This window comes from Molossus molossus, unplaced genomic scaffold, assembly GCF_014108415.1.
Source record: "Molossus molossus isolate mMolMol1 unplaced genomic scaffold, mMolMol1.p scaffold_m16_p_2, whole genome shotgun sequence".
Taxonomy (NCBI): Eukaryota; Metazoa; Chordata; class Mammalia; order Chiroptera; family Molossidae; genus Molossus; species Molossus molossus.
In genome coordinates this window covers 13,343,242-13,360,535 of record NW_023425355.1, presented here as the reverse complement: position 1 = coordinate 13,360,535, position 17,294 = coordinate 13,343,242, and the positions used below count along the sequence as shown (strand labels likewise).

Here is a 17,294-nt window from a genome sequence, read left to right as displayed (position 1 = left end):
CCTAGTCCAGTGTATGAAGGTATTTTTAACATAAAAGAACACGTAATGCATTTACCCCTCAATCTTGTGTAAGAGTTCCTGATTAGTACACAGCTGAACTTTTACACTGTAGACATCTTAGTGCTAGAATATTTTTAAAGTAATTCATATTTGAAAAGAGCCTAGAGAAAATGATTCTATGAACTGATTCCACGATCCTTATTATCTATGTCTACCAAGGCAGTTTCTATTTGTAAAATGTGTTCCTTTATATATTTTTTCTTTCTTTCAAAATACTTTTTATATACATGAAAAGATCATTTGTACACATTGTTAAAAACTTCAAGGCATAAAAAGTATAAAAAGGTACAAAAAGAGTATAAAAAAAGAGATTTAAAATGTATACAGTGAATAAATCGCCTCTCTGTCCTGGTCCTCTTGTCCCTCAGTTCCTCTTCCTAGAGGCAGTCACTCTTAAATTTTTTTCCTCTAGGCATTTAAAAGTTGTCATATATATTTATAAATACACATGCATGTACATTTTTAAAATGTTACACAAAGGGAGCATACTATATTCATTCTTACACATCTTGCTTTTTCCAGTTAACGTAGTTTAAAATTGTTCTATACAAAAATTAAAGATTTGAAGTGTTTCCTTTTATTAATACAGGTCAGCTTTCCACAGTCAGAGAAAATAGAGCACTGAATTTATGCTTTCACAGTTAATTGTACATGCATGAATGTAATACTATGATTCAAAATCTATATTTTTTTCTTTGAAAACTGACTTTCTGATACCTGTTACCAAAGTAGAACAATAACAAAATAATGTGGGAAATTTAAATAAATCTGAAAGTCCCAAAACTGAAATAATCAGATGTATTTTCTTATTCTGTGCTCTATACTTAACGAGAAAAAAAAAAAAAAGCCGCGACAAATGAGCAAGTAGATAGCTAAGATTTAGTTTAAAAGCAAGTTCCAGAATATTTTAAGGACAGTATAAATTCAGCTCAATGTTCTGAAAGTACTCTGATCTAGAAATCATGAGTTCCAGTGCCAGTTTTGTCTCTAGTTAGCTGCCCTATAGCAACCCAATGAGACCCAAACTATTTCCACGTTTACAAATGAGGAAACTGAGGTTTATAATGACTGCATATACAGCTTCTCAAGATCACGTAGTAAGTGATAAAGTCAGAGATAAAATCCATATATTTCAATCTGAATTTCCAATCAGTTTTCAAATAGTTTTCTTAATTCATGCTTGATTTTCAGAAGTGTAAGAACTTTTCCCACCCCCACCGTGATTCCTAACATTGAAAATCACTGCATTATATTATTTTCTTATTTTTATTTTCTTATTTTATAATTCATCTAGAGCTTCAGTAGTATATAATTATTATGCATTTAGATGCTGAGTACCTGCTGAATCATCGAAGAAGGCTGATTTAATATTAATATTCATTACAGTTTTAGTAATAACTATTAGTGGAATATTAATTTAATCAGAACATGCAAATCACTGGCCAATTTAAGTAAGTATTTGGATGGTCACAGGCACTTGATCAAATAAGAATAAAATTCAATAAAATTTCCCTAACAGAATAATTTGAAATTGATCAAAACAAAAAAGCAAGCAAGCAAACAGAATAGAAACAAACCCATAGATACAGAGAACAGACTGACAGCTGTCAGATGGGAGGGGGATTTGGGGGTTGAGGGGCTGAGTGAAAAAGGTGAAGGGATTATGCCAAAAAAACACAACTGATAGACACAGACAACAGCATGGTGACTGCCAAAGGAAAGGGGGTGGGGAGAGGTGGAAGAAGGCAAAGGGGAGATAAATGGTGATGGAGACTTGACTTGGGGTGGTGAACACATAATGCAATTTACAGATGATGTATTATAGAATTTTACTCTTTAGACCTATATAATTTTTTTATCCAATGTCACCCTGACAAACTCAATACAAATTTAATCAAAAAAAGGAAAATTTAGTATCACTTAGTAAAGCTACAAATCCTAAGACTTCAATTATCTTGTGAAAGAGCACATTAATTTTTTTTTATTATTAATTTATTTTTGTTACAGATGTTCCTCTTTTTCCCCCATTGATACCCTCCTCACGATCCTGCCCCCCCCATAGGATTGTTGTTTATGTCCATTGGTTATGCATATATGCACATACGTTTTTTTTGTTTATCTCTTCCCTCCCACCCACCCCCTCCTCTGAGGTTTGCCAGTCTGTACCCTACTTCTATGTCTCTGGGTCTGTTTTGTTCATCAGCTTATTTTGTATATTATATTCCACAAATCATTGAGATCATGTGGTATTTGTCTTTCTCTGACTGGCTTCTTTCGCTTAGGATAATACTTTCCAGATCCCTCCATGTCATCTCAAAGGATAAGAGATCTTTCTTCCTTACAGCTGCATAGTATTCCATTGGAGCACGTTGAATTTTTTAAATTACTTTCAGTTGGTTTTTTCTTGATCAGTAATTTTTATTCTCAGTGGCTGTTTTTGGCATGTGCTTGTGTTCTAGGAATTTTATCCTCAGGTTCAGTGCCATCATCACATTGTCCAACAGCCCCAGATCATCCATTCTCCGCACTGTCAGCAATCCCTTTCTAGCCAGCAAATCCAAACCATCACAGGAGGTGATTCAATATCTACAAGCATTGGAAATGAGCTGTGCCATGGTGAATCAAGCCATATACATGAACAGGTAAGATCAATGAACTGATACCTTATAAAATTGAAACGTTACCCTTAAACCCTTCTCACTCCATTGTACAGGTACCCATATTAAATTTTCATCAAAATATGAAGAATTATACTACTGGTATTGATATTTTGTTATGGAATTTTTAAAACTAGATTTCCATTTCCTCTCAGAAGACAAAATAATTCAGGTCTATTAATGTATTACATCTATGAAAGAAGTCATAGATTGATTAATAAATACCTCATTTCTAGCTGATCCTCAGTTCTAAATTAGGTCTAATGGTTGTAAAACATTAAATATTTTTTAAAAACATTTAATATTTTCATGAGGTATGGTACTTAAATAAACAGTGAATTTCAAATGATACTATCAAAGATGATTGTATTATAATGGTTACATTTCACAGGCTGATCATTACTTCCTATGTCTTTGAAAATATGGTATATTAAGTCAAGCTACAATACATACTTTTCATTGTATATTACATCAACAAAATAGAAACTAAAACTTAGTTGCTAAGGAGTAATCTCTTGGGATAAAATTGTCAGTGACTAATGTTCTGAAGACTGGAATCTTGTAAACATCTGTTATACAAGTGTTAAAGGAAAAAAGGTTTTCTTGTAGCTTGTTAAAACTAACAGTAATAACTGAAACAATGGGGAATCAACATCATTAGTATGTTTTCAGATGTTTTTTCTAGTAAAGAATAACTTGCTCAATTTGACCCTTTCATAGGCCACTCTTAGTAAAAGACAAAAAGAAAATAATAAGAAAAAATAAAGGAGGCTGTCCACATAAGGATTTGATTCTTTTCTATTAAATATAGTTCAGGAAAATACTGATAGGTGTGCTTTGGATTACTTCTAAGGACTGTAAATTTGAAATATGCACTTTAACCATATATTAAAAAGAACCAGAAATGATTTTAAAATTCACATTTGTTCAATCTAAAAAGGCCTAAAATGATCTTTTCTCTGAATATTGTGTATGAAAATATTGGCCTTTAAAATGACTCTAAGACATAGTCCAGATGATGTTGAATTTCTTACGTTAAATGGATTAATAAGAGTCATTAAAAACCATCTTATTAGGTTAAGCCATTTGAAATTGTCATTTTTATGAGTCAAAGTTGGTTAAATAACAACCGTTTCATATGGTTCAATCTAATACTTTGCTTATTTTCCTCATTATAAAATAAAGATTCATCATCTATTTCTTACAGATTATTCTAAGAATAAATTATATTTTGTATGTTAAGCACTTACTATAGTTGAATGCCAATGGTAAGTACTTAACAAATGGTAATTATTAGTTTTTAGTAGCAATTATTATTAACAAACATTAAATCTTCATGCCCAGTACTATGAAAAACACTAAAGTGGGTAAAACATTATCACATTTCTTATAGGTGTTTACTGTCTAATAGGGGAAATGCCAAACATAAAACATAATACAAAGCAAAGTGTCTTTTGTCATAAAAGAGGAATACGCAATGTGCTTTGGGAACACAAGAGAGAAGAAATTAATTTCAGGTGGGAGGTCAAGGAAAGCTTTGTTGAGGGGGCAGGAACTGCACTGGGCTTTAAAGAGTGAGCCAGTTTTTATATGTAGTATTATGGTGTTGTGTGGAGTTGACATCTTAAGAGAGAATTACATGAAAAAGTTTATAGATTTGGGAATTTAACACATTTTGGGCTCAAGAAATAGGTTTTCCATTCGTGATTTGGTTTCCATGCAAAGGAAGACAGAATGAGGAGTACTAGATCAGAGGTCCAAATGTTAGGTTTAACATTGTGAACTTTATTTGGTAAGCAGTGCAGAGTGAGCAAAGGTTATTAAGTAAGACAATGCTGATAGGTGTGCTCTAGGAGGTTAATCCTAGCAACTTCGTACGAGATAGATTGGCATATTGATTAATTTTCTTCTCACAGTGATCAGATGAAGAAGGTATCATTGTTAACCTTGTTGTTCAGATAGGGAAACTAAAGTTTAGAGAGGTTAAATTACTTGCAAAGGCTTGCACAGCTAGCATGTGGTGGAGCAGCCACACATCATACATAGTAGTAGCCTGACTCTTCAGCTTATTGAGAGTTTCCTTTTGAAGTCGAATCAGTGATGTGGAGAGTCCTTGATCGACAGTGTAAACATAAAGACAGCACTAGATTAGTCTGCTAATCTGCTAGTGGGAAGGTGCTGGTGATATACAAAAAGTGTACGCGCTTCAAGATAGGAAGACCTGGGTTCTAGTTCCAGTTCTGTACCTTTCAAGCTGTGTGTTCTTTATAACCACTAACTTTCTCATCTATGAAATGTATGTAGTAATGTCTCCTTCACAGGATTGATGGAAAGACTACCTGAAATTATATGTTGAAAGTGCTTCATAAACTATAAGTTACAACATGAAAAAATGCCACAGAGAAGGATTTACAGAGAGATTTTAGATGCTATTTCAATAGTCTAAGTGTGAAACAAGCTAGAGTAATGTCAGTAAGAACGGAGTGAGGGCCAGTGATCAGAGATGAAAATAATATAATAGATTAATAATCCTGACCAGTGACAATAGTGATGCTACCTATATTCTTTCATTAGCTCAGTACAATGAATAATATATTGAACCAGAACAGATATTGTCTAGAAAATGGGTAGAGTTGGATAACTAATATATTGCTTTCTATTTTATTATTCATATTCCCGTTTGAGATTTGTTCAATGCTGGTGGCTTTTTGTACAGATAATATTGTTTCCAGTTTTTCAATAGTTTATGAAGATAAAGTTGAAGTGCTGCTGAAAATAGAACAGGGAAGCTTCGGGCTAGTAATTCTACTCCGACGAGTTACATGGGATTGGATCCATTCGTAGGACGCTTAGGGCTCATAATTCCACTTGTATGGGTTACATGGGATTAGATCCATTCCGGGTCAGAGTGAAGATGGAGTAACCTGGTTGCCAGATCCCATAGACAAAGGATGACAGGGGTTGAGTCCATTCACCTAGGCTGCTTGCTGTTTATATGTCTCTTCCACACAGCAGAAGAGTCTCTTTAAAGGGTAATAGAGCAGAAGTAAGTTAGGCTCTTTTCAAACTAATGGTTGGCCCATTTTTAGTTTGTGTTTAGAGCTAAATTGCAATTGGAGACAGCAAAATAAGGTGGGAAAAACCTAGACTTTCAATTCAGTTATTTGGGGTGGTAAAAGCTGATTGTACTGAGCTATAGGCTCCTAGGTGATTGATTTAACTGGACTGAAGTAATTGACTTAACTGGGCTGAACCTGTTTGCCCATCTATAAAAGAGACCCCTCTTCATTCCAGGTACTATGAAAAATACTAAAGTGAGTAAAACATTATCACATTTCTTATAGGTGTTTACTGCCTAATAGGGGAAATGGCAAACACATAAAACATAATACAAAGCAAAGTGTCTTCTGTCATAAAAGAGGAACAGAAGAGAGAAGAAATTAATTTCAGCTGGGAAGTCAAGGAAAGCTTTGTTGAGGAGGCAGGAATTGACCTGGGCTTTAAAGAGTGAGCCAATCATACTTAATGTGTAGTGTGTCTACAATACAGTTCAATGAGATAAAACATGTAAAGTACCTGGCTCCACGCACACCTGATCCCAGGAGGCAATCATTTTCAACTCTATGTACCAAGCACATAGTAGATGCTTAAATGAATGTTCAAATCTCTACCTTCTTCCCCTCCCAATCCCAGGCCACAAATCTTTCCAAGCATCAATATAAGAAATTGGTTCCCATTATAATGATATTTTTAAATGAAACAAAAGTGCTTTCCACAAAACAAAAGATATTAAAATATTTTTGAAAATCAGATGTCCAAAAACATGGTTTCAAAATAGTTTTTAGAAAACTTATGTGTGTTTTCCATGGTTCTCCCTAGAATCATCATCATTTTAGTATCAAATTCAAAACATCACTGATCACATTTCCTTCCTGGGGACATTAAGAATAACACACTGTGATCATTTCCCTGCCATTAACAAGAAACAGATAATTTCACATGTGTTAGTGACAGGGAACTCATTTTACAAGTTGTCATACAGGTGGTGTTTGTAAGAAAGACTCAAATAATTATGTATATCATATATACAACTCTTTTTCCACTTGGCTTGAGGCTTCCAGGAAACCATTAGGAGTCATGGGAAGATACTGGAAGAACAGTCCTGCTTACTTGGATACTGCTATTGCCAAAGGAAAAGATTCCAATGTGAATGCTTTTCATTTGAAAATTCAATTTTTATCAACATCAAGGCAGCACAGATCTTAATGTCAGGTGTTTTTTTTCCCTGGCAAGTATCCAGAAGGCTTGCCACAATGTTTATTTAACATAAATCTTTCACTAATGATGGAATGTCTGGGCTGTTTAGCTCTATAAACTCAGCAGTTCTGCCTATTCCCTAACACATGGCTCATGTCTCTCTCTAGATGAATTGCCTTCTTCGCCCCTGTTGCTGAAAATGAGTGTCTTTTGTCCAGACCTCTGTCCCCTGCTATGCCTTCCAAAAATTTAATTTTTATCTGTTTTGGGGCCTATCGTTTCCCAGCAGCATCCTCATCTGTCTCCCACTTCCTCCTTTTCCGGTGCTCCTTTGAACTCTTGTTTTGTGGCAAACAAGAATTCTTATTTATTAGCTCTTAAAAAAATAGTTTTTCTTTTTCATTAGAGTAATGCATGTATATAGCTTAAGAGGTCAAAGAGTACTAAAAGGTATATAAGAAATAACAATTCCCTGTTTCAACCTTCATGCACAACTCATCCAAAGAAGCAACTGTTTTCAACTCTTAGCTTTTTCTTCTGGTATTTACCTCCATATACCTAAATAGTATGCATATACTTATGTTGCCATTTCTGAATGTACTGATGTTGAATATTATCTCTTTATAATTATGATACAGAGAATTTAGTTCCATGAATCCCTATTTTTGGCTAAATCAGCATTCAGTGTTTATGCTAATATTGCCATGAAATGATCACTTATTGCTGAACTAAGTTGTGTACTATTTTGTTTCTTGTATTAGTATAACAATTTTTGGCTGGTGTTAATATTTTCCTACTTTTTATTTGTTTGGTTTTCTATGTATTTTTGCTAATTATTTTCTCAGTACAATTTAATACAGTCAAGTGTTCTGGTTTTTGTTAATCAATCATCTCCTGTCTTTACAACCCTGCAATCCTCATATGGGAGGCAACCAATCAATGTGTCTCTCTCAGATTGATGTTTAAAAACACACACACACACAAAAACCCTGCAATGCATATACACCACCCCTCTTGGCTTATATTACCACTATGTACTGACCCTCTAATCACTCTCCTCATCCTTCCACAGTTTCATCGGCAGGCTTACAGTCTTCACCATTTCCCATTGACCCCTGACTTGGAAATACCTATGAGAACTTCACCACTCATTTCAGTGATATTTCCCACACTCTGTCCTCGTCGCTCTTCATTACCCTATTTTTTAAAAAAATATATTTTTATTGATTTTTCAGAGAGAGAGAGGAAAGGAGAGAGAGACAGAGACATCAATGTGAGAGAGAAACATTGATTGGCCACCTCCTGCACGCCCCCTACTGGAGATCAAGCCCACAACCTGATCATGTGCCCTGACTGGGAATCGAACCAGAACCTCTCAGTCCATGGGACAACAATCAATTCACTGAGCCACACCAGCTGGGCTCGTTTTTTCTTCTTCTTTCATTTCTACTACATCTTCAGCCCTCAGAGAGTTTGGTATCGATTTTTTAAATATCCTTCTATCATTTATTCCAATAGCTCATTGTTCATATGCCTTAAGTTACATAAAACCATTATTTATATGATGGTTTAACATTTTACAAAGAGAAAAATGTGATAAAGATACCTCCAGCAACTTTATGAAGTAAGTATTAAATGACTTACATTTGACAGTTGAAGAAATTGAGGTCAGGAAGTTTAAACAAGATACCTAATCTACAGGTAGAAAGTGGGAGCTTCCCTTTTGGCCCCAATTTCCATTCTTCTTTCGCAACAATGCTTTGCTGCCTAGGTTTATTCACATAGAAAATTAAATCTCTGTTTCAAGTGCAAAACTGTTGTTAGGAGAAAAGTCTTCATTTTAGAATTGTGACTGTTGTACAGTATATTTAATTCAGTGACATTTATTGAAAATCTACTATATGCTACATATTACATAATGCAACATTGTTTTACTACAATATCTATGGGGTTTAAAATAGCAGGGATAATTTCAGAACCTAAAATTATGACATTTTCTCTTGCTAAGACTTCTCCTTGTGGTACAAAATAAGACACTATTTATTTTACCCTATTAACCAAATGACATTGTACCTAAAATGCATTTAATTTCACAGGGATTAATGTCTCTGGATTAACTGGCTTCAATCAGTCTAACAGATATTAAATGTTCTAAATCAAAGTAAAATAAATGAAGGCATAACTTTATTTATCTAAAATGTTACTGTATCATTATGAGCTTTGCAAGATTATAATTTATACATCATAACCTTTCATTAATAGTGATGTTTTTGTTTTATGTATTAAAAACTTACTACCCACTAAGGTCTAAGCAGAGCAGACTTGTTATTTAACATGTTCATGACCTTTTAGAGGGTTAGGCATTTGTGTATAATCCCTTTTTATGTAACATGGCATTTTAAGCACTTTATAATCTGCTAAGCAACCCTTCTAAAAAGGTGAAAAATGCACACACTTAAGCCAGTTACTTAGTGGAAATAAATTTAATTAAGCCAACACCCTGTACTACTGGGTTGTAAGTGTACCTTGCTTACAAACTATCCCTAGTCCTGAGCAACATTTCTAACAAATGTGCATCATTAAGTTTGAAGAGAGGGGGAAGGCAAGAAAATTTAGATCTCTCAGCCAAAATCCATAACTGTCGTGTGCTTGCTATCTACAGGGTTTTATTGTCACTACCATTAAACTTTGTAAATATGGTTGGTCAAAAGCATTATCTTTGAATGTCAAAGTTAATATAATGTAGATGCTAGCAAGAAAATTCTACTCCTGGAATTTCATAGACCACAAATAAGAAACAAAACCCCAAATTGGAACCAGGACAAGAATGTCCAAGGCAATAGCGAGGTGAGGCCCATGGTTTCCCTTTACAAAGTAATTCCCTTCTAACAATTTTCTGAGACGTGATCATTAATATACCTCTGTTTTCACACCTAAACATTGTTGCCTTGCCTTGAGTTTGTGGCAGCAGTTCAAATAAAAGGTAATTGATTTTTGTTTTTCATTTGCAGTCAGAGACAAGATGTTGGACTGCTTGACCATTATTATAGTCAAATAGTGATCTAATTAAAGATACTTGATCAATGCATGCTAAAGAATCGCTAATATTTCTTGTACTATTTTTTGAGAAATATCACATTTTATGTATCTTTCCGGAAACAACAATTCTTTAGCACAGTTTGTACCCCTGCCCTGTTTATATATAAAAAGCTAAAGCTATTGTCCAAAATTGACATTTGAAACAGCTCTCCTCCATCAGGCAGAAGAGTAGATATAGAGTATGCACTCATCTCAAGTATCCTATCCACTGAGTATGGTCACAGAGAGAAAACCTCTATCCACCAGAGCTAACATTTTTCTATCATTACTCTGACCCAAAACTCACTATATTGGCTTTTTCGATGCAATGAGAGCATGGCTTTTATTACTCCCAGTTTACAGATTACATTTCCACAGTGTCATGTTATTTTATTATAGCTTTTCCCCCCACTATTCCTCTTTGAGAATTTTTAAAAATGTGTTTGCATACATATATATACAAACACACACACACACACACACACACACGGCTTTGAGCCAACTCTAAAAGATAGCTCAAAACTCACCAACCAACAGTAACAAAACTAAGAAGTTCTAAAGACCTGTGACTTAGTAAATGGAAAACATTGCTCACTGGCACATCACAGATTAAGAAATTTCATATTATTGTTGAGCATAGTCCTGTCAAAGACTTAACTGTAGATGAGAAAGAAGCTGACTTCTGCCTTTCCTCTCCCCTCCAAACTTTTGAACTTAACTGGGTTTTGGATTTTACAGAGTGTTACTCAAATGGTATTGTCAATTGTACAAAACTTTGTACAAAACTTTGTACAAAACAGTTGTATAAAACTTTTGTAAGTTGTACAAAACTGAGTGAATATATACACAAAGAAACGAAATTTTGCTTCCTTCTTTTCTACCTTGACATGTCTTTTGCCAAAAGAACCAATTCTTTCATTATTATCTGAACTTCAGACATACTTAGCATCATTTCACACTAAGAAAATCAAACAACAAACCTCCAAAATAATGCAGTTAGGGACAGTGTAATTCCCAAGTAACTAAGAAAACAAACAGAAAAGGTCATCTGGGGAGGCAATATTGTGTAGTGATTACAAGACAACATTACTTAATTTAATATTTACAGCACAATGCCTGGCATATAGTAACAGATTAATAAATATTAGTTATGCCTGCCTGGTGTGGCTCAGTTGGTTGAACATCATCCCATGTACCTAGAGGTCACCAAATCGATTCCCGGTCAGGACACATGCTTGGGTTGCGGGTTTGATCCCCAGTAGGGGGCGTGCAGGAGGCAGCTGATCAATGTTTCTCTCTCACATCAATGTTTCTCTCTCTCTCTCTCCCTCTCCCTTCTGTCTCTAAAAGACAAATAAAAACACATTTAGCCCTGGCCGGTTTGGCTCAGCGATTAGAGAGTTGGCCTGCGGTCCAGAGAGACCCGGTTTTGGTTCCCGCTAAGGGCATGTACCTTGGTTGCAGTTCGTGCGGGTGGCAGCCACTCGATGTGTCCCTTTCACGTCGATGTTTCTCTCTCTCTTCCTCTCTCTCCCTCCCACTCTATCTGAACAAAAAAGGAAAAAATGTCCTCAGGTGAGGATAAACACACACACACACACACACACACACTTAAAAATAAATAAATAAATAAATATTAGATATTAGTTACTATAATTTCTCAAAATAAAATCACTTACCTTTGGTAACTTTTAACACTTCTTTCCAGCTATGAAAACAGATACAATTTTCATGTAAATCCTTGTTCTGGACTCTGTGATTCTCTATCTAGGTGCTTAAATTTGTCACCGCATAAAAATCACATGAGTAAAAATTGTAGTAATGGCATTAAGATTCATGAGGGTAAAGACTTACGTACGTAAAATGCCTATTGGTGTACAATGCAGTGACAGGAAAATATTTGTGCAAAATTTTTAAAGAAATAAATAGTTCAAGACAATTTGAAACTCTGAAAGTACTATGCCAAATGAATCGAACTTGAAGGATAAAAGAAACATAATTTTCACAGTATGATGAGGGGATTATAATCATGACAAAAATGTGCAAAACACTAAACATATTCAATTGGTTGTTTGGAGATTCTAATAGGAATGCTCAGTACTAGAATATCTTTGGTTAAATAAATGCCCTTCTACTTGGGAAACTTAGTTTTAGAAGGGATATAATAGAGAGATGAGGCAGTACAACAATGAAATAACTGAAGATCAATGAAATGACATTGACATGACAGCTAGATTTTCCTCTTATCCAGTTAAGCTTGTTTTGTTGTTGTTGTTGTTGTTGTTTAGAGGGAGAGAAGAAAGGAGAGGGAGAAAGAAACATTGATGTGAGAAAAACATCGATCGGCTGCCTCCTGCACGCCCCCTACTAGGGATCGAGCCCGAAACCCAGGCATGTGCCCTGACCAGGAATGAAACTGGGACCTCTCAGTCCATGGGACAACATTCAGTCCACTGAGCCACACCGGCCAGGCGACATAATATTCTTAAGGATGAGCCTATGCTCTTTTTGGCTATTTAAATCATTCCTGGTTAGCTACTTTCAGAGATAAACCTATTAAAAAACTATTTCCAGAATCAGCTGGCATCTGAGGTCACTTCTAACCAGTTAAATTACTTTTTTCAATTTAACAAGTACTTAATGAGCAACTATAAGGTGTTCAATCAGTATTGTGCTAGAAACTATGGGATACACTAAAAAGTATGACTCATTCTTTTACTCTTAAGTTTGTTATTTCTTTTAGATGAGAGAGTGTGCTGAGAGAACAAAATTTACATACTAAAATAATATTTAAAACATTCAAGATAATTGAGCACAAAGAGCTAAATTGTACTAGCTTGTTGGCTAGAATAGTTTCAGTTTTTATGGTGGTAGTAGATCTTGAGATGGATTTCAGAGGATGGGTAAGATTTGGAGACACAGCAGTTGTTAAAGAGCATTCAAAGCAGCAAAAATGTGAGTCAAGACTAGAGGCAGGAATAACATGATGTATGCCTAGGAAAGTGAAATCTATTGCTGAAACCAGAGAGCATGTTGGGAGATAGAATGTGTTACTATGCTCATGTAAGCATTGAAAGGTTTTATATCGAATACACACAACTTATTAATTCTATGGCATTTTAATATACTGTGTAATGTAGATTACGTAGTTTAAGAAGCAATCATTCTCTGAGAAAGCAACTTGGGCAGGCATATGAATAAGATCACACTGTTGTTTTCATTCAGACTTTTGAAAAAGTGAAAAAATTTATGTATTAATACAAACATGATGATACTATACTGTATTTTGAGTATGGCTTTTTTCCCATTTATCTGTATTTTATAAATGGATTATAATATCCCAGATATAACCATAAAAACTCATCTTTGCTTACTTTGCAATCCTTCCATTTGCCTCAGAAAGCATGAATGTTTAGTCTTCATCCAGAGGATGGGTTGAAAGGAAGCATCATAGGTCAAATTTAAAGTCCATTTATCATACATATACTTAGGAATATGTATGTTTATAGGACACCTTTGGTCCCACATGCAATGTCACATACAGTATGAAACACAACCTAACTTAGTAACCTCCAGGTTGTGTTGTTTTGGGGATGAGAGGCAAGATCGATGACAATATTGAAAAGATTGGTACCAAAGGATATGAAGTTACTAGAATAGGTCTTATTTAGGACACTATTCATAGTATTTTGTGTTTAGGATTTCAAAAGACTCTAGGGTCTAAGAATTTTCTACATTTGGCCCTGAGTTATTCTTTCGAATGTCAGATTGATTGGATATTCAGTCCTAATAATAAATGGAGGGACTCCAACAAGAAATACACGAAAGCACATTGAATTAAGAAGGTTTGTTCAATGTAACTTTAAGATGTACTAATAAATCAAGCTGACTTTCACTGGGAAGAAACAAGTCCAAAGGAAATTAAATCCCCTATAGTCAGTATAATTCAAATAATTTACATTTTCTTTCCCAAAAGGGGGCAGATGGGTAAGCCATGTGGTGATAACAGGCAATTCAAAAATTTTCATTTACCTGTTTTACTGTTTTATTTAAGCATTTATATTCCAGAATCTTTATATAAGTTATTCAAGTTTTCCATACAATGGGTCATGTAGACTTAAGTGAAATGAAATTTAAAATGGTATTACAATGTTGCTTTTCCTTTAAATTTCTACCGTATTGAAAAATGTATACCCCAGATGCAAAAAAAAAAAAAATTCAGTGACTTGATCCATGAGATGACTGTCATTAGTTAGTTGTGTTAATCGGTTATTCCTCTTTTTAAAAAATTTATATCAAAGACATTTGTAAATTTAGAAATACTTAATATTGTTTGTAATTGAGGTTAATGTTTTCTTCAGGTGATAATTCAGGATGATGGCCCTGAGAAATTGGACCCCAAGTATTTTGGAGAGTTACTTGCAGATCTAAGCCGCAAAAATACAGATCTGTATCACTGCCTATTAGAACATTTGCAGAGAATTGGAGGAAGGTATGGTAAATACATAATTTTCCTTGATAGTGTACCTATCAAACATTTTACAATGCTCTAGTATTTTAACAGACTAGTTTTAGAGCAGCTTTAGGTCCACAGAAAAATTCTAGTACTTTTAATGGAGAAACAGCACAATTATGTGAGCAGATAAAAGCAAATATCTCATTTTGAGTTCATGTACTTTATGAAAATCATCAAAGAGATACCACCAGCTCTTTCAGGATCAGTCAAGAATTCTGTACACCTGCTTTTGTAATGTACTTTGATGGCAAATGCAGCCTCTTGGGCAAGGAGCTGAAAAAATGTATGATATACTAGAACTTGTTTTAAGATATTATACTGATGATACAAGATACAATCACACTGCCAGTACATTACTGTTTATCTTCCACTGATACATGCTCAACATATGAAGGCCAGAGTTCAATATACATTCAGTGTTATATACTATAAATATTAGGTATCATTTTAATATTATATTGCATATATGAAATATAAATTATAGAAATAACCATAAAATGATATAAATAGAAATATGTACCCAATGATATACAATAAGTAATAAATAATTATATAATTATATATACAAATAAACAATTTATCATCTGGTCATGTGTAGATAGGAGTATATTATGTCAGAAATTTCCATAAGCCACACCTCAGAAGTTGCCTTCTACTATGTAGTCACATTATACAGGATGGGGTAAAAGGAGGTTTACAGTTGTTCTTATGGAAAATAGTACAATAAATAATAAAAAACAATGCAAGAACAAAGTGTTTTGTATACTCACAACTGTAACCTACTTTTGCCGGCCCTGTAGTTGGGGTCATCCATCAGGCCAAATCTAGGATAGCTCCACACATTAATAAAAATCTGGAGGAGAAAATCATTAGAATGCTTTCTAGTTTTGACTCACTAACTAGTTTTTGTACTTCTTAGAGATCTTTAATCTGTTATGCTTCTATTTTTCTCTCCATTTATTCTATTTTTTCCTCTCCATTAGCTTTTATTGCTTTTATATTTATGACGGTAACCATTCTCTTATCATCACCTTCAACTGCCTTGCCTCCTTATCTTATTGTCCTTCCCACTTAGAAAAGTCCCAACTCGGGGTTCGTTTAGCTCTCTGCTTCATTATTATTATTATTTTTTATCACAATCTCCTACATCCAGTACCCAATCTCCACTACCCTTAGAATTCAGAGGGCTCCTTGAGAGTTGTTTTATTTACCCTGGTTTCCTTGGTAACTGGCTTAGTGCGGTGCTCAATAAATATTTGTTTAGTGAATATTTTCTTTACAGCTACATCCACACAGTTAAGCACCATGACAGCAAAGCACAGCCATTTATTTGAATTGGGATCATTATAAATGCATAGTTCCCATCTTTGAAGCTAAGCCTTCATTACTGTTTATAATAATCAACACCTTCTCTGATTACCCAAACAATTATTTCACAGATTCACCTATTTGTATAAGTCACTACCTTAAAACCTTTTCCCTCACTCAGAGTAGTTAATTATTTATTGAGTGTCTGCTATATACCACACTCTGTGCTTTTTCTATATTATCTAATTTTCATAGTAACCCTAGAATGTTTCAAATGAAGAAGCAAAGAGAGTAAGTTATTAACTTAAGGTCACATACCTTCTAAGTGCTTGAGATGAATTAAGACATTTTTGAGTACTCTTTAGATATAAATTATGCCTTAGCTTTTCTGCAAAGTCTTCCCTAGATATTCATTTTTGTCTCAGTGTTCCTCCTCTGGGCATTAATAATGCCCCGTGAATACTTTTATCAAAGTATCACATTGTAAAAGAGCATATAGAAACATAGTCTTAAGTACCCTGATTCTAGATCCAGAGTTCATAAAATAGATTCATGCCCCAGCTTTTGTTACATACTGGATTTGTAATAACAGGTAACATGTTTAACTTCTCTGTTTCTTGGTTTCTTCATCGGTAAAATAGGGGTTATAGTAATAATACCTATCTCATAGATTTCTTATAAATAATGATTCAAGACATGTACTCAAAAGCAGCATCAGCGTCATGTGAGAACTTGGAAACAGACCTACAGAATGAGACGGTCTGAGGGTAGGGCCCAGCAACAAGTACCCCAGAGGATTCTGATACATTCTCAAGTTTGAGAACCATTGACCCTGGGGCAATGATTTTCAACTGCTGTACTGCAAGAATTTTTAAAATATGCACTACCTGACTATTTAGTCAGGGGCACTGACCTCTTTCCCTTAAATGGTCCAATAAAAAATGACAACCAGCCCTGGCCGGTTTGGCTCAGCGATTGGAGCATCGGCCTGCGGTACAGAAAGACCCGAGTTCAGTTCCCGCTAAGGGCATGTACCTCGGTTGCAGTTTGTCCCCGGCCCTGGTTGGTTGTGCGGGTGGCAGCCACTCGATGTGTCCCTTCACGTCGATATTTCTCTCTCTCTCTCTTCCTCTCTCTCCCTCCTGCTCTATCTGAACAAAAAATGGAAAAATGTCCTCGAGTGAGGATTAAAAAAAAAAATGACAACCAACACAACAATAGCTATCAGCATGAATTCATCAAAATTATACCTTTTTTTTTTTTGTCATACCAGCAAAAAATATATTTTTTGGTGTGCTGCAAAATTTTAGTAATTAGTTTATGTGTGTCATGAGATTAAAAAGGTTGAAAATTGCTGACTTAGGGCCACAAAAGTGGCAAAATTTGGGACTAGTATCTATACTCTGAGAGCCTACCTC

At 34.7% G+C, this 17,294-nt stretch overlaps 1 protein-coding gene across 1 annotated transcript in view; it reads left to right on the top strand.

Moving 5' to 3' along the window:
- POF1B (POF1B actin binding protein) overlaps window positions 1–17,294 on the top strand; it is a 71,121-nt gene that overhangs the window by 31,057 nt on the left and 22,770 nt on the right. The window contains exons 6-7 of the mRNA XM_036270810.1: window positions 2,520–2,702; window positions 14,414–14,544. Coding sequence (XP_036126703.1) covers window positions 2,520–2,702; window positions 14,414–14,544 — 314 coding nt within the window. The remainder of the gene's footprint in view (window positions 1–2,519; window positions 2,703–14,413; window positions 14,545–17,294) is intronic.